The sequence below is a fragment of the Podarcis filfolensis genome (assembly GCF_964270895.1).
Source record: "Podarcis filfolensis genome assembly, chromosome: 4".
NCBI classification, from domain to species: Eukaryota; Metazoa; Chordata; class Lepidosauria; order Squamata; family Lacertidae; genus Podarcis; species Podarcis filfolensis.
In genome coordinates this window covers 38,975,832-38,994,089 of record NC_139607.1, presented here as the reverse complement: position 1 = coordinate 38,994,089, position 18,258 = coordinate 38,975,832, and the positions used below count along the sequence as shown (strand labels likewise).

Sequence of the window (18,258 nt, the reverse complement as noted above, 5' to 3'; positions counted from 1 at the left end):
CTCTCAACATAACAGTCCAATTAGTTTTGATGTTGTTGTTGTTTTTTGGTGGTTTTTGAGTGTGAGATAACCGCATTCAGAAATCTCGCCACCTGCAGGCTTTGCTCCCTTATGTGCTCCATTTTTTGCAAAGGGCAAAATCCCTCCCCCAAGCCGTCCCTTTATATGTAAACGGGGCAGACATTTGTCATGTCTAGTGTGTTTCTCTGTCATGGCTTCTGTCTGAAGAAAAAATGAAATGTGTTCATTGTCTTTGAGAGGCCTTTCTGAAGTAAAATAAGACATGCTTGTAGTGGTTACATTTTTTTCAGTGACAGGCTCCAGTGGGCATCGTAGGCTAATATTTCTTTTATTCACTCCAGATCCTGTTTTGGTTTTTTGTGTGACACCTCATTCATTCTTGTCAACCTGTCTGTTATTTAAAGACTGACTGTATGTCTGAGCACACCTGGATGAAGGGGAGGGAGACTGAATTGATACTTGTCGCTTGGGGAGACTTTATGATGAAATGTGGCTGGGGACCAGTAAATCAGTCAGACATGTGAAAGCACATTAGCAATACTTGGACAAAGCATCAGCGAAACTGTCCACTTAGTGATAAAAATGTCACTTAGAATAATTTGCTCTTCATGCTGCAGCTGGATAGCTCCACAGCTGGAAGGCTCATGTTGCCATTGTAAAATGCTGCAACGTAATTATATTGTATAGGTTGAAACAGTTGTGCTACTTGGTGGGAACTCTCGTCCTTTGTTTTTCCCAGGGAGATTTCAGAAACTCTGACCAATTCCCTTATTTGTTTGTTTTGATCCTTCAAGTATAACATTTCAGCTAATGTTCTTGCAGTCTATCAAACTTCAAAGGGGCAGCCTTTCAATCTCCATAGTTATAAAGTGTGATTCTTGGATAGTGCAATGATCACAAAAATAATACATTTTAGTAAAATATTGCTCTAATGTCATTGGTCCAATGATAGTGTTACTTGAATATGTAATCTTAATCCCAGGGTTGTGGGTTTGAGCCCCATGTTGTTGTTGTTGTTGTTGTTTATTAAATTTGTATATCACCCTATATACACAGGTCTCAGGGCAGTTAAAGAATAAAATCACAATATAAAAACATGAAATACATAATCAAAATAAAAACAAGAACAACCCCCCTCATTTTGGGCAGAAGATTCCTGTATTTCACAGGGTTGGGCTAGATGACCCTCGGGATCCCTGCCAACTCTGCAATTCTATGATTCCAGGCTTCGCTGTGGGTCTTTTCAGACGATTCAAGAGCTTGAGGGTTGCAGAGGAAGCAGGAAATGGCCAGGCCAAGTGAAGTCCAATTGGTGAGCAGGCAAGGCCAGGACCTTGGAGAGCTCCAAAGCAGCCCTGGTTTGTTCCACCTCTGGCTGGTTAAAACACCCTGGCCTTATTTTGCAATTTGTGAGGCTGGGAAAAGGGGTGGGTCATAGGACAGGAGGGGCCCAGATAAGATGGTTCTCTATCGGGCCTCCTTGATGGACCTCTGTCCATTAATTACAATAGGACTACTTTGAGTATAACTGACACTGGAGACAATCCCAATACTGTATATCGGGGTGGTGAATCTCATAGCCTGCAGGGCCTTGTTATCTTAGAAAAGCACCATTTCTCTCTCTCTCGTGCAACACCAGCATTGGAAGGGATTAGATTAACGGACCTGACTAATGTAGGTCCTTTAATTTCAGTGCGTCTCCTCCAAATATTACTCACTTGACTATGACCCTTGGTTTTTCTGTGCCTGTGAGACTCTGAACTTCACGGTTGTGGGCTTAAGCCCCACATTGGGCAAAAAAGATGCCTGCATTGCAGGGGGTTGGACTAGATGACCCTCATGGTCCCGTCCAAATCTACGATTCTGTGATTCTATGAGAACTCTATGAAAACTCTCCATAGGTGGAGATATCCGCGCTTTTATCATGGCACTGGCGTTTCCACAGCCAAACACAAAACAGCAGTACAGAGAGGAGGGTTCATGATGTTTTTCCTGTCAGATTTTATTTCTTGTGATTTATTATTTACTGACTAGTTTTTTAAAAATAAAAATGGCCCATTATTTTTGCAGGCATGCAGAGGCAGGTATAGCTTACAGAGTCATGCAACACAGCCTTACGCAATACTCTCCTATTAATATTGCAGAGGGGTAGGAGTGTCAACTGGGTTGGCTTTTCAAGTCAAAAATCCCTCATATAGAACACTCCTCAGACTTGCTATCTTGAAAATTGCCCCCTCAGAACCTCCTCCTAGCCCAAAGCAGGAAGTACTCTGGCTATACTACAAGTTTCTACATCTTTGTTGAATTTCATGAGTTTCTACTTCTTCGTTGAATTGCATTAATTGTTTTGATGGATTTGTTGTTGCTGTTTGCTTTATATGCTGTTGTGTTTCATATTACAGTGATTGCAACATGTGTTGCTTTTTTAAATGCTACTGTGATTATTGCAAGTGGCTTTGTCCTCAACATTTGTTGTTGGTTGAGTGGGATATAAATATTAACCCAGAAGCGCTTCTCCCCTTCACTGGCCTTAACAATATAATTCACAAGTAAACAGATTAAATAATTAGCATTTGGCTGCCCTTTTGTGACACCCAAAATCAGCTTCTGGAGGCAGACATCTCGCTTCACCTGATATTATGGCCGGCTCTGGAGAGAGTGTTTTGCTTAAGACCTCCTAATGGCAAAATGAGATTGTAGCTCCATCTTCAGACTTGCCTCCTAGGATGAAGCAAAACGAAGAATTGAGGACAGTAGGACAGTATCCAGGCACGTGAAAATCCCTGTGGCCGGATTCCTCCTCTTCCATGTCACACATTTAGTGTGTGAGTAAATGGCTATGCACCCATGCTGAGTGGCGGGTGCCATTGATTTAACCTGAGGGCTTTTAATTAATCTGTAGACTGAAAAAAGAAAGAAAAAAATGAAGCCTCGCACAGCTTATCTGTTAAGAGTGATCTGATGGGGAAAAAAACAGAATATGAAGGACGACTAAAAGGGAGGGAGAGGAGGGGGACATAGGATTTCACTGCACAAACTTGTGTTCTTCAGTTATAACCCCCTTAAGGGCCCCTTTGCTAAACTGATGGACAAGGCGGCCGGCTGGGTTGCCAAGAAGCATGGAAACAATTTTATTTTATTTTATTTTTTTACTTCCTGAGACCAGCTTTATCCTGATCGGTGGAACTTACGTTATCCTTTGTCTATGCACCAATAGTTACTCAGACAACTGCTAGACAGCTGGAGGTACTATTCCTGGCGGTAGCGTATTTGTATTTAAAGAAGTAGTAGTTAACAATCACATAGTGTGTTTAACACTTAGAATCTTTTACTGGGGAAATACAGAATATAGTAGGCATTATATTACCCCCCCCCCAAGTTCTGCTTTGTTAAACCTAGCTTCACCAGAATACTCAATTTCTTTCATTGTGTGCATGTGTGTTTTACGTCTTTGAAAGGATGGAAAGATACTTTCTAAAACAATTGTCTCATTTTATGTTGAAGTGACACCCACCCGTCACATTTACTTATGGATTACATTCCGCTAAAATCATGTTACTTGAAATCAGCTTCTTCGTTCATAATTGAGTTTACAACTGTACTGATACTTTATTAATCTTATTATTGCTTAAAGCGCAGGCAAATATGTTTATTGGCCAAATAGTTTCTGGATTTCAGTCATTTTTATTTCAGTATATCGATGCATTATCCTAGTAGAATAGGATAATGCATTATTCTAATAGACTGTGTGCAAAGTATGTGAGTAAAAACACACCAAGATGTGCTGAGTTTAATCCTCCATTAAATGCAGCTACTGGCTTCGTCTGGTATCAGAGCTGTCGACGGAGACAGATTGGAGCCTTGCGGGGGGGGGGTGAGAGACAGTGCGGCAGAGTCAGCTGGTCTGCCTGTAATCTTATTGCTGTAGACTTGATCCTTTCTAAAAGCAACTGCCAATGTCTGATCCTGCACTATTATTATTACTATTATTATTTGGTAATATTAGGGAATAGCTGGAATGTACCGGACCACAGATGTTACAGATTTCATAGTGGCATCTGTGATGTATTGAAGTAAATTGAATGTGTGCTTACCGTCTCCTCTGGACTGGAGAAGACAATTCCCAATGGCATAGCATAAGACAGACAATGCTTCTCTGGCCCTTATGGAGGCAAGCTGGAACATTATTATTATTTTATTTTATTTTATTTTATTTTATTTTATTATTTTATTTTATTTTCCATTTCTATCCCACCTCTCCTCCAAGGAGCTCAAAGTGGCTTATGTTTAATCCCCACAACAACCCTGTGAGGTAGGTTAGGCTGAGAGGCAATGAATGAGTGGCCCACAGTCACCCTGTGAGCTTCAGGGCAGAATGGGGATTCGAACCCTCGTCTCCCAGGTCCTACTCTGACACTCTAACCACAAAAGCACACCGGCTCTTTATTCTCTAATACGCTTGGTAATCTGGATCAATTCCTTGACTGTCCAAGGAAAAGCTTAATTTTTTGAAATTTTTAGTTTGTGGGGGGGAATGTATTGGCCTGGGGAGGTCTGTGAGTTTATATAATCAAGCTTGCAGTAGTACAATCAAATTCTTTAAATGCTGTCCTTGGTTCCCACTTCTAAATGTGGTCCATTTTAGAGCCAGTTACCTGTTGAATCTCCGGCCAGCCTCACTTAGATTCGCTTTTACTGAGCTGTGTTTTCAAGCTGTCCCCTCCGACGTCCTAGACGGAAGATATAACAGGGTACTGTATGAAGACAGACTTTGTATATGTGGGCAACCGTAGATGGAAGACATCTTGCACTATTTAGTACAGTGGTACCTCAGGTTAAGTACTTAATTCGTTCCGGAGGTCCGTACTTAACCTGAAACTGTTCTTAACCTGAAGCACCACTTTAGCTAATGGGGCCTCCTGCTGCTGCCGCGCCGCCGGAGCACAATTTCTGTTCTCATCCTGAAGCAAAGTTCTTAACTTGAAGCACTATTTCTGGGTTAGCGGAGTCTGTAACCTGAAGCGTATTTAACCTGAAGCGTATGTAACCCGAGGTACCACAGTATATTGCCCACTATACATTGGACCCAGGAGGCGATTTTTCACCTGACCGTCCATGCAGGAAAGATGTCTCTCCCCGACAGGTAAAGGTAAAGGGACCCCTGACCATTAGGTCTAGTCGTGGCCGACTCTGGGGTTGCGGAGCTCATCTCGCTTTACTGGCCGAGGGAGCCGGCATACAGCTTCCGGGTCATGTGGCCAGCATGACTAAGCCGCTTCTGGCAAACCAGAGCAGCACACAGAAATGCCGTTTACCTTCCCGCCGGAGCGGTACCTATTTATCTACTTGCACTTTGACGTGCTTTCGAACTGCTAGGTTGGCAGGAGCAGGGACCGAGCAACAGGAGCTCACCCCATCACGGGGATTCGAACTGCTGACCTTCTGATTGGCAAGTCCTAGGCTCTGTGGTTTAACCCACAGCGCCACCCGCGTCCCTTACAGAGAAGGTTCTAAATTCTTCAGTGGCTTTATGTCACCCTTTTTGCTTTGGCAGCCAAAAAGATCAGAAAGAAGACCCTGGACAATATAGCAGTGAACTGTAAGGGAGACGCAGAGATCTAAATAGAGACCATTATTTGTGGCGTGACACCCCTTTTGCTTGTATTTATTTTTGATTCAGATTTGTCATGGCCAATGTCTAGTACAATAAAGTTATTTGGATTGGATTGGATTGGCTTGCAGTGGGAAAAGTAGACAGAGATAATATCTTTCTCAAATGCTAGAACTGGGTTCACTCAGTGGAACTGATGAGTGGTAGGCTGGGGCAGGAAAGTTAAGTGGAATTAATTGTGGCCTTTGACATGGTTAAGGTGCTTCCACCAGTCCCCATCTGGATGGATGAGGTCTAAGTTGCCAAGCTGATACTTGGCTAACACTGGGTTTTATCTAATGCTAGCCCTAAGCAGTGTGGACCCATTGAAGTGAACAAACCTAAGTTAGTAATGTTCATTAATTTCACTGGTTCTGTTCTGAGCAAGACTAGTTGGGTTTCCACCCATTGTTCTCAGCAATGACATCCATTGGTAGGTACACTCTTACAGGCACCTTCTGAACAAGGAAAGCTTCTGAGGTCTACAGATCTTTGCCTATTTCCACCTAATTACACAGTTCAGTTAATCTTCATACTTGGGATTTTCACAGCCCCAACCTGTTAGCAGAAAGCACCAGAAAAGAGCCCTTTGCTTTAAGATTCACAGCAACATTTGACTGGCTGATCTTAGATTAAAACGTGAACAAGAAGATGCCACTTGTCAGTTCATAATGGTTTGATAAGAGAAGAGTTAGGTTGACTAACATCAGTACTCCATCATACTGATTTACTGCTGGGGGATTTCCTGCTTGGTATCAGTTTCAGCTATTTAAAATTACAGATCTTTTGAAAGACAATACTTCTCCATTTCAAGAAATGGCAGGCAGTGGGCCAATTTGGTTTCACTATCTTCAGATTAGAAATGTTACAAGGACTCAGAAATACCAGAATAAACATGGGGAAACCTTTGCAGAAAAGCTCATACTGCCCCCTTTGCCAAGAGGATTAGTAAGTAAATGATATTATTTGATTCTGTCAATGAATAAGAGGAAATTACATTTCAAGCACAAATTGGAATGGGGTTTTGGGAAAAGTATATTTGATGATGAACGGATCTGATTGTGGGATAATATTGCAAAAAAAAATTTAATGTAACAGAGCCTTTTCAATGTAAAAAATATTAATGTAAGAGCCTTTTCAAAAGCCCAGTTCCGCTGATATCTGTCCCCTGATAGAACTGTCAAAATGATATGAAATTCCTAGTACTATACTCAGAAACGCTGCTCTTGTAGTATCTTAAATGACGTACTTTGGAAGTGATCGTGTGTTCAGTAACCTCTGCCAGAATCTATACTGCAGCTGTCCAACACTTGGAGTCCTCCAGCTGTTGCTGGACTACAACTCCCATCATCCTTGAGCAACTGTTCATTCTGTCTGGGATTAATAGGAGTTGGAATCCAACAATATCTGGAGGACACCAGGTAGAGGAAGGCTATGGTACTGTTTCATCATAGAAACAATTGCAGCCACCAACTCAATCTAATTGGTATAAAACCATTTTGGACACATTTTGCTTATTCTTCACATGCTAAGGAAGGAACAGAAACAGGCAACTACATAAAAAGGGTTTTTTATTTATATCACATTGGAATGAGTATTTCAGTGGTGATGTTCAATTATTTTCTTTATTTACACTTCTGTAGGGTTGCTAATCTTTTTGCATTCTAATTTTTAAAAGTGCCCTGACTGTCTTGTTCTTGCATCAGAACCCAAGCCTTCATTGGTTTTACAAACCATTGTTCCCGATGCTGCCAAGCAAGCTAGCTTAAATAAAGTAGTTATTATACGTATTTATAAAGAAGAAAATACGGTGTGTTTTTAAAAAGAAAACATTTTGATTTGATTCCATAGGGTTTTGGTTTTTTATCCAAGGATCTTTAAAAGGCCATTAGTTGATTACTCTTTCCAAAGACCCTACGATGCTGGAAAGAAATAATAATGTTGTAGATCAATGCACAGTTATTGCCAATTCCTCTCCCACTCTGTATTGAAACAGCCATTATGCTGATGTCTTATCGACAGCAGCTTTCCTTACAGCAGTTTCAATTGTGTGTTTTCCTATAGGAGTCCCTCAGCTTAAAAGGCATACCGTAGTTGCATTGAATGCACTTGACTTGGAAAATATGGTTTTTGCCATATTGGATCTTCTCATACACCTCTTCCCTCTTTTGCAGGTTAGGTAGCCCTCCTTGCTTCTTTGTCCAGTAAAACTCTCTGTCAGCACCTTAGCAGGCTCTATAGCACAACACATTTCTGTTTTGTATTTTGACATTTTCCCTTTAGTTTGGATTTTTGTTTTTTTGCCTGGGAAGAACAGTGTGTTGTAATGCCAAACTGATGGTTATTTTGGCCATTTGTGTGTAAATGCATCCTTATCTATAAGGAAAGGAAATGACATGTCTATGAATGGCAAGTTGCCTGTGTTTGTAATCCTTATGATAGTTTTATCTTATTCATAGCAGTTGGCTTCTACTGCAGTATTGTTGCCATCCTGGACAGCTCATCTATTTAACAGATCATTAAATCCTCGTGCTTGCAGTATGATTTAGTGTCCATTCGCTGTTAGCATTTTCTTCTGGAGGAGTTAGGTAGATCAGCTCCCATTGTGAACAATGGTAAGAGATGGTAGGAATTGTAGTTCAGCAAAACACCTGAGGTTTCAAAGGTTTGCTATCCCTGATTAGATGGGTGTGCCCTGAACAAATAATTATTATTATTAATTAATTAATTAATTAATTAATTAATTATACCCCACCCATCTGGCTGGGTTTCCCCAGCCACTCTGAGCGGCTCCCAACAGAATATTAAATACACAATAAAACATCAAACATTAAAAATTTCCCTAAACAGGGCTGCCTTCAGATGTCTTCTAAAAGTCAGATTGTTGTTTATTTCCTTATATCTGATGGGAGAGCATTCCACGGGGCAGGCGCCACTACCAAGGAGGCCATCTGCCTTGTTCCCTTTAACCTCACTTCTTGCAGTGAGGGAGCCGCCAGAAGGCCCTAAGAGCTGAACCTCAGTGTCCGGGCTGAACAATGAGGGTGGAGATGCTCCTTCAGGTATACTGAAATATGTTTTAAAGCACCAAAGAAGGGGCCACATAGCACACAGTCATGTTTCTGTTTGTCCCACACAAGAACTCACTGGACTCCATACTTTTCAACAATTGGACTCACCTCAGAGGGATGTAAGCAGGTGTTGCATGGTCCCTTTCTTAGCCATCACTTTGTGGGCAGTTCCAGCCCCATCATCATGCCCAAGTCATTCTAGCAATTGTTCTGTAAAATCGGCTGGACTAAGAGAGAGTGATTGACTTAAAATCACGGTAAGCTTTAAGGGTCTTCAAATCCAGTGCTCTGTCCCATGACACTGAATGCTCACATGCATAATGGTTCCAATTATATCACAAACAAACAAACAAATCAGGAATATTTGTCAATTGAACCATGGATTGTGATTCTGGTTTTGAGAAGAACAAAGTTTCGCAATAGCACCCAGTGACGATAAAAATGAACACACTTTGGTAACTTTTGGTTGTAGCACAGTTTATAAATCTGCAAATTAATAGCATAAAAATACAATAAAATAGTTTAAAACAATTTAACGGTAAGATTTTTAAAAAGAGCAGATAAAACCAATAAAAGCTCAATCAACGATGAAACAGCAGAGGCCACAATGATGAGCCATAAATAAAGACAAAAATCCATTTGGCACAATATAAAAGGCCTGTCTAAATTCAGGAAGTCTTCACCTGGTTATCTCAGTTGGCTAGAGTAGTAGTTTTCGACAAGTGTGCTATGGCACAATGAATGATGGTCAGGGGTGCCGTGGGCAACACTGGCCTCTGTCCCTCTTTCCTTTTGATGCCCTCTTGCATCTCTCCCTCCCAGAGGCTTACACAGCTGATTGTTGCAGGAGCCCTGACTACAAGCTCCCCAGGCAAATGGTCTTCTGGAGCTGGCCAGGGGGTGCTTGTTGCAAGGAGCTGAGGCACCTGCAACAGCTGCCTGGAGAACTCCCAAGGAGAGAGGAGAGAAGAGGAGGCTGAGGGAACACTCCACAAAGGAGGGTGTTTGAAAAAGGGTGAGAGGCTGCCAGCTCGGCAGGCAAGGGGTGACATAACTGGGCACCTGAGCCCCACAGGGGAGCCACAGAAAGAATGTAGTTGGTCAAGGGAGCCGTGGACTCCCAAAAGGTTGAAAACCTCTGGGCTAGCGCATGGTGCCGATAATGCCAAGGTTGTAGGTTCCATCCCCATATGGAACATCTACATATTCCTGCATCAGGGGCATTGGACTAGATGATCCACAGGATCCCTTCCAGCTGTGCAATTCTATGATTCTATGATGGTGGAAGGACAAAAGTGGGACCTAGCCATAAAAAGTGCTTCTCAAGTGGTAGAGATTTGCACACAAAGAATACTAGAAATATATAGGGCAGAGCTATAGCTCAGTGGTAGAGCAGATGTTTTGAAAGCAGAAAGGTCTTGGTTCAATCCCCAGTATCTACAGGCAGGACTGGGAATCTCCCTTTTCTGAAACACTGGATACCCACAACCAGCCAGCAATGATGGAATAACAGTGTGAGTCTCTAAAAGGCAGCTCTCTACATTCCTCTCTTGTAACCCCACCAAACCCAATCTTGTACGTGCCTTGTGCATATAATACTTTCTGGAAACAAAATCACTTCCTAATTGTAATTAGATAGGGATGGAGCGCTTTAAAGTCATGCACTTTGCTGTAATGTGTTTCGGCATTCGGGAAACCAATAAAAACGGCATGCTTTGGAGTTATCCTTTGCTCTAATTCCTGTGTTGCCAGCGATCTTCCATAAGCGTGGAGTAAATAATGCTCTAGGTTGAAAGCTTAAAACTAATGAACGCTGCCGTCCAATTTGTTGGTTCATTTTGTGTGCGTTGGCAGAACTTCAGTTTGTTTAATTTGAAATACTGGCCCACAATGAAGTCATTGTATAAACGATGGTCTTCAAGAATCTGTAAGATTGTTTTTATGTCGCTGCATAGTTCAAATGGCTGTTTCGTATCTGTTGATTAGAAATAAAGCCTATCTCAGAGTATATTTTAAACATTTTCTGCAATGACAAAAAAAATAAACATCAGGGGAAATTCTCTAGTCCAAAAGTCCCTTAACTGCTATTCATAGAATCATAGAATTGTAGAGTTGACCCCTGACAGTTGACCCCTGACAGTCGTCTAGTCCAACCCTCTGCAATGTAGGAATCTCAGCTAACCTCCAAAGAAGGAGAGTCCAACACCTCCTGAGGGAAACTGTTCCACGGTCGAACAGCTCTTACCATCAGAAAGTTCTTTCTGATGTTTAGTCAGAATCTCCTTTCTTGTAACTTGAATCCATTGGTTTGGGTCCTAGCCCCTGGAGCAGGAGAAAACAAGCTTGCTTCCTCTTCCGTGTGACAGTGCTTTAGACCTTTGAAAATATGTCTCCTCTCTGTCTCTTCTCCGGGATAAACATACCCAACTCCCTCAACTGTTCCTCATAAGGTTTGGTTTCTAGACCCTTGATCATCTTGGTCACCCTCCTCAGCACATGTTCTAGCTTGTCAATATCCTTCTTAAATTGTGGTGCCTATAACTGGGTGTGGTCTGGCCAAGACAGAATAGGGTGGTACAATTACTTCTTTGGAAGCAGCCTAGAATAGCATTAGATTTATTTTGCTGTTGTATCACCCAGTTCACTCATGTTCAGCTTGTGGTCTACTAAGACCCCTAGATCTTTTTCACATGTACTACTGCCACACAGGTGGCGCTGTGGTCTAAACCACTGAGCCTAGGGCTTGCCAATCGGAAGGTCAGCGGTTCAAATCCCCATGACGGGGTGAGCTCCCGTTGTTCGGTCCCTGCTCCTGCCAACCTAGCAGTTCGAAAGCACGCCAAAGAGTGCAAGTAGATAAATACCTCCAGCAGGAAGGTAAAATGGTGTTTCCGTGCACTGCGCTGGTTCGCCAGAAGTGGCCTAGTCATGCTGGCCACATGACCCAGAAAAACTGTCTGCAGACAAACGCCGACTCCCTTGGCCAGTAAAGCGAAATGAGCGTCGCAACCCCAGAGTCTTTCGCGACTGGACTTAACTGTCAGGGGTCCTTTACCTTTACCTTTTTACTGGCAATCCAAGTTTCCCTCGCCTTATATTTGTGCTGTTGGTTCTTCATGCCTAAGTGTAGAACCTTGTCCCTATGGAAATTCATGTTGTTAGCTCTGGCACAGTTCTCCAGGTCATCTTGAATCTCAACTCTTGTCTAATAGCTACCCCTCCTAGTTTGGTGTCACCTGCAGATTTGATGAGCATTCCCTCAATTCCTTCATCCAAATGGGCTATCAAGACATTGAACAACAATGGGCTCAGGGCAGAACCCTGCGGTACCCCACTTGTCACAGTTTTTTCCAGGATGAAGAGGAACCATTAGTGAGCACCCTTTTGGTTTGGTCAGTCAACCAGCTACAAATCTACCTGGCAGCTTCTCTGCAATAAGTAGGAGTTGCAGAATATTTGACTTCTTCCTAGCCACTGTGGACAGAAAATGGCAGCATTCCTTTAAGGTTTAAACACCTAGGTTAGAGTTGTGAAATCTTTACCCTGAGACACGCAGTTCCCTTCTGGGCACATCAGTTAACTTTGTGTACTTAATCTAAAGAATAGGAAATAGTTGCATTTTTATAATTTGCAGAAGTTGTACTGCTTGCAGAGCTGAGCTTTTCGTAAGAGTACCATATTTTTCGCCCTATAGGATGCACTTTTTCCCCCTCCAAAAATGAAGGGGAAATGTGTGTGCATCCTGTGGGGCGAATGCAGGCTTTCGCTGAAGCCTGGAGAGCGAGAGGGGTCAGTGCGCACTGATGCCTCTAGCTCTCCAGGCTTCAGGAAGCTATCTGCAAGCCTTGCAAGCCCGGCGGGCGCTCCGTGCTTCTCGCAGGTGTCCACAAGCCTTGCGAGCCCGGCGGGAGTTGCCGCCGGGCTCGCAAGGCTTGCGGGCAGCAGCCTGTTCTGGGGGCTGGGGTCAGGGGAAGCTAGGGCTGGGGGGGGGAATATATTTTTTTATTCATTCCCCCCCCCCAAAAAAACGAGGTGCGCCCTATGGGCCAGTGCACCCTATAGGGCGAAAAATACGGTAATGTGTGTCCCTGCCCAGAATAGTCACCTTTGCTCAAGCAACTTATACCACACATCTACTATAAAAGCCTGCAAGTCAGCTTGCAAACACTGGTAAGGTAAACGTAAAGGGACCCCTGACCATTAGGTCCAGTCGTGACCGACTTTGGGGTTGCGGCGCTCATCTCGCTTTATTGGCCGAGGGAGCCAGCGTACAGCTTCCGGGTCATGTGGCCAGCATGACTAAGCTGCTTTTGGCGAACCAGAGCAGCGCACAGAAACGCCGTTTACCTTCCCACCGGAGTGGTACCTGTTTATCTACTTTGATGTGCTTTCAAACTGCTAGGTTGGCAGGAGCAGGGACCGAGCAACGGGAGCTCACCCCGTCGCAGGGATTCGAACCGCCGACCTTCTGATCGGCAAGTCCTAGGCTCTGTGGTTTAACCCACAGCACCACCTGCGTCCCCAGTGCAAACACTGGTAGAACACTATAAAATACAGATACTTAAAATATCTAATAGCAGTATATAGAAAAAACCATGCCATCCTTTGACATTTGAAAGCTCAGGACTTTACTGTGATACACATGCTATACATTTTTACCTCAGTGCTGTCTAGACGGCAAACTTGGGCCTGGCACAAAACAGTGTTCAGCCATCCAAAATTTATTTAAGCAAATTATACTGGGGGCTATTAGGCGGTGAATTCTTTTCTGGTTTGGGGAGACTTGTGTTAAAAGCTGTGACACAGTAATAAAAGCAAAGGGGAGGAGGTGAAAATGTAAATGCTCTTCAACTGCTTTTCCACCACCAGAAACATTTGTGCTTGTTTGTGCCAATAGTGGAGAGATACAGAGTAAATTATGGCAATATTTAGAGGTGAGGCAAGACTTTCTGTCTGTGAGCGTTGCTTCCCAGCAAAGAAAGGAATCCAGAAATTGAAGTTCCAGATTGTACTGTTTAAATATCTATTGTCCATGGGTGAGGTATAATTTGTCTTGTGAACCAGACAGATTGTCAGTGAGCTGCTACACACACAAATAGTTTTTCCCCCCTTCCCCTAGTCTTAAAATATATTGCAGATGTTTTAAAGCAGGTATTGCAAAACACTTCATTTTGGTATACAGTCTGCAGATGATTTCATTGATGAGTGAAATCTGGATGAGTTCTGGAGTGTGTGCATGTGGATTGCACAGTGACCCTCTAAATGGAGCCTTATCTCTCTCTATATGTGATAAATATTTTTATCCGAGTCAGTAGCTGCATTGAATTTGAAAATTATTTTTATTTATTTTTATTTATGCAACTGTTTTTATACATGCTGTTGTTTTATCTGTTTTTCAAGGATGCAGTTCTTCAATATGTGATTTTATTTCGCTTCATAGGAAGCGATTCATAAATGAAATGGATAACAACGACCATCATTACTGTTATTATTTTATTAAACACCTTTTAACCGCTATCTCAATGTGATTTATGTGTAATATCATTAAAAGTAGATAGAAACACAAAGGCAAGTGTTGGATTTGTGTATTGACTAAGCCGTCACTAACATATTTTTGAAACTTCTCTGACTGTTTTTTGTTTTGTTTTTTTCCATTCCATTGTTTAAATTGTATTTTTAATATCTATTGTTAGCCAGTCGGAGAGCTTCTGGGCTGAACAGCAGGGTAGAATTTTTCAAAATAAAATAAATACAATCAGCCTGTTTCTCATGCAAGATAACAATCTTTCCTGTTCACTGTTGGAGACGGTAAGCAAGAACAAAGATGGGCTGTTTCCAGTGTGGCTTTTGGTGCACACAGCTGTTGCTTAAGAAGATCTACACATCTGGCTGTTTCCTGCAAAGACGCACATTTTGGCAAAAAACCACCCCACAGTAAAATAGATCAGCATGCAACCTTTAAGTGATGTACACACATAAACTTAAAATACGGGATTATAAAATGTGTATATGCTGAGTCTTTTAAAGCTATGTCAGAAATATCTTTCATTTGTATGGCTAGGTAGAGTTTCTCCCTTTTCCAGTGTGACATCCCTTGTTATTATAATAGCAGTAAAAATGCCCTCCTTTTTGAAATCAGCTTTCAACTGGCTTCTTAGAATAAGACTGATTTGTGGATCCAAATTATTTACTTTTTTAATCTGCAGATAAATTTGGGCCACCGTCGATTTCCATGGGTGCACAAGGCTTAAATATTTAACAGTCTTAACCAGAAATTAAACTCGCTCAGGCAGTGCAGGATTGAGTGCATCAGCTTGAAGACTGGCAATTCTCGTTTAATACTTAATCACTCTGCTGCTACCACCTTGGGTAGTGTTTAATAGGGGAAAAAACAAAGTGCATCTGTGTGAGCATTCAGGAGGTTGTCAATTTGGCAGGTGTCTTGACAATGCCAACAGCTGGGTTTCACAAGACAAGCTTAGCTCGGGTATGTGTAGCAAGCTGAGGCTTGTCCTTTCTCTTACCCTGGAGAATGTCAGCAGTTTTCACCAGCAGAGGTTTGGCTAAAGTTACACTGTCCTGTTTTATCATTTCATCGCCACAGCTGCAAAACAATTTAGGCCTGGTGGTCCCATTTTATTGGGGGCGGGTGGGAGGGAGAACCAAGTTTAATTTAACTTCTGTCATGTATGACGTGTCTGTTCTTTCCAGTGCAACATCTGCTCTAATAATTTGTTCACACTCTTATTCCTTTTTTTAAAGTGTTTACAACAGGAATAAATGTTATCTTCCCCCCAGTCCACTTTTGATTCCCTTTGTCATAGTCCTCATCCCATGCATACTTCCGCGCGAGAGCTTCCCCCTCCTTAACTTTAAACTACTTGGCAGTGCTCAGGGTGGCAGTTTTAAAAGCATTGAAGCCAATGAAATGATCAAGAAGATAAAAAAGGCAAGAGATTTTTGTTATCTGATGCACCCATGAAGGGCAGCTACAGAAGAATTTTCACCGTGGCAGGTCAAATGCCTGCCATAATAATGGTGGTTGTGATGATCAAATGCCTGCCATGATGATGAGAACAACAATAGTCTTCCCCAGGTGACATAAAGTAGAGAGAGTTGAGGCCAAATTCCAGCAGGCAAATTCCAACAGACTAGATGCAACCACAGAGGAAGCTTCCTCATGCATCCTAACCAGCTCTTGTTTGGGCCACCATTGGGCCACAACCTCCTCAGCAGATCTTAGGAAGCAGACGTGCTGGCCTGGGAGAAGACAGTCCCTCAGGTATCCTAGCCTCAAGCTATTTTTTGCTAAAAAATTGTCCAGTAGCACCTTAGAGACCAACTAAGTTTGTTCTGGGTTTTGTGTGCATGTACAGTGGTACCTCGGGTTAAGTACTTAATTCGTTCCGGAGGTCCGTTCTTAACCTGAAACTGTTCTTAACCTGAAGCACCACTTTAGCTAATGGGGACTCCTGCTGCTGCCGCGCCGCTGGAGCACGATTTCTGTTCTTATCCTGAAGCAAAGTTCTTAACCTGAAGCACTATTTCTGAGTTAGCGGAGTCTGTAACCTGAAGTGTTTGTAACCTGAAGCGTATATAACCCGAGGTACCACTGTATCTGAAGAAGTGTGAATGCACATGAAAGCTTATACCCAGAACAAACTTAATTGGTCTCTAAGGCACTACTGGACAATTTTTTATTTATTTCGACTGCGCCAGACCAACACGGCTATCTACCTGAATCTATTTATTGCTGTGCAGGTAATTGCCAACACTCTGAATTGTGCCCAAAGAAAAATTGGCAAAGCAGTGCAGCTTTTAAAAGAAAGGGATAACATACTTACAGCTTCAAGGCTTGTTGAAACGGGAACCAGCATACTTGCAAGGCTCAAGTTGTGTATGGATTGTCTTTGTTTGAAAGGTTATGCATATGCCCAGTGATTTGTGTTTCCCATAAAATTTTGAATAGGGGAATTGTCAGATTTTACTTGTATTTAGCAGACAAAAGGGAAATGCTCCCCAACCGCCAAGCTTGCATAATATTTGGCATGTATTCATTGTTACTAATGAACTTAAGAAGTGTGGCGGGGGGGGGGGAGTTCCATGGAAAAATTCTGCCCCGCATCACTGTGTATGTCTTCAGGTCCGCGTATGTGGCCCATGTGTAATTTTAAACCTGTCTGGCATAACTGAGGAGCAGCTTAAGGAGCTGTCTTGTGTTTTGTACAGGAAAACAGCAGGAGCTTGAAGCAGAACACCAGGACATGTATGTCGAAGCAGACCACGACCTTCACCTATCGACAGGCCGATCGGTACAGCCCCCAGCTGAGAAACCCGGCGAAAGGAGAGGGGCTGAAATGAAGAAACTCTATGGCTTGGGTGCCAGCAAAATCCAAGCTATGGAGACCACCATGCAACTCAACTTTGATAGGAACTGTGATAAAAAGCAACCCAAGTACTGGCCAATTATTCCCCTGAAACTCTAAGGTTTGCATCCTTTTTCCTTTTAGGAATCTCAGGGCTCCATAAATTGATGCTCGACCGTGCAGAAGGATTCAGTGAATGAATCAAGAGTCAGCAAAAGCCCCCTTTCTTATTTTCCTTTCCTCTTTCCAACTCTGTTTGAATTTGTCTGCCTGTTTCCAGAGCCCATTCCAACCCAACAGGAAGAGCTGAATTAGTCATTTGTACTGTAGGGGATAGGGAAAATACTCTATAAAAATATATTTCAAGTAATTTGATTTTGGCTTGCCCTGGCTCTGCAGGAAATGAGGAGTAGCATTTGTTTTCACTTAGCTGTGCTGGGGAAAAGGTTAGAGACTATCCAGAATTATTATTATTTTTACATTTTTTTAATGTTATCTTAGATTTGCCCTAGATTTTAAATGTGACTTCTTTCCTGTCACTTCCACCAATACCCTGGAGGCAGCTATTGGCCAAGATACAATATATTAAATGACTGTAGTTTAACTATTTGAGGGTTTTTCTCAGATATTCTACCAGTAGAAGAAAGTTATGTTCGAGACTGAAACCTGGCCTGTGATGTTTCACCTCAGAAGAAAATGTGTGAAGAGCTTTCCCCCACCTCTCCTTTTAGTTTGTTGTTGTTACATGATGAGGTAATAAAGAAGTATGAGATTAAAAGTGTGTTTTCCAGCTCATTCCAAAATTGCATTTCCCTCACCAGAAAGCAGGACAATCTTTAAAGGTCTTGGTACTCAGGATGGGGTGGGGGGGGGAATAAATATTTCAGAACTGATTCTTATGCTCAAGAACCACAGTTCAAAAGTCAATCAAGGGCATAGGCTCAGAGGGGGACAAGAATTGTGCCTCTCCACTCTGGCTAGGAGCTCACCAATCTACTCTTCTTGCCAAGTGTTCAAGGGAGCTGAGGTGCAGCTCTGAAGACAATTAAGCCTGTGAACTGAGATGCCGTCTACCATACATATGCATGGTCAGATTGTTCCATTGAATAATATTTATATCCCACCTTTCTTCCATGATGAAACCCAAAGC

At 42.5% G+C, this 18,258-nt stretch overlaps 1 protein-coding gene across 2 annotated transcripts in view; it reads left to right on the top strand.

Moving 5' to 3' along the window:
- GEMIN8 (gem nuclear organelle associated protein 8) overlaps positions 1 to 17,886 on the top strand; it is a 48,094-nt gene extending 30,208 nt beyond the window's left edge. For both annotated transcript variants that reach the window (XM_083612201.1, XM_083612202.1), the window contains one exon: positions 16,972 to 17,886. In XM_083612201.1, the coding sequence (XP_083468327.1) occupies positions 16,972 to 17,228 (257 nt within the window). In that variant the 3' untranslated portion in view covers positions 17,229 to 17,886. The remainder of the gene's footprint in view (positions 1 to 16,971) is intronic.
- Positions 17,887 to 18,258: the final 372 nt, after the last annotated feature.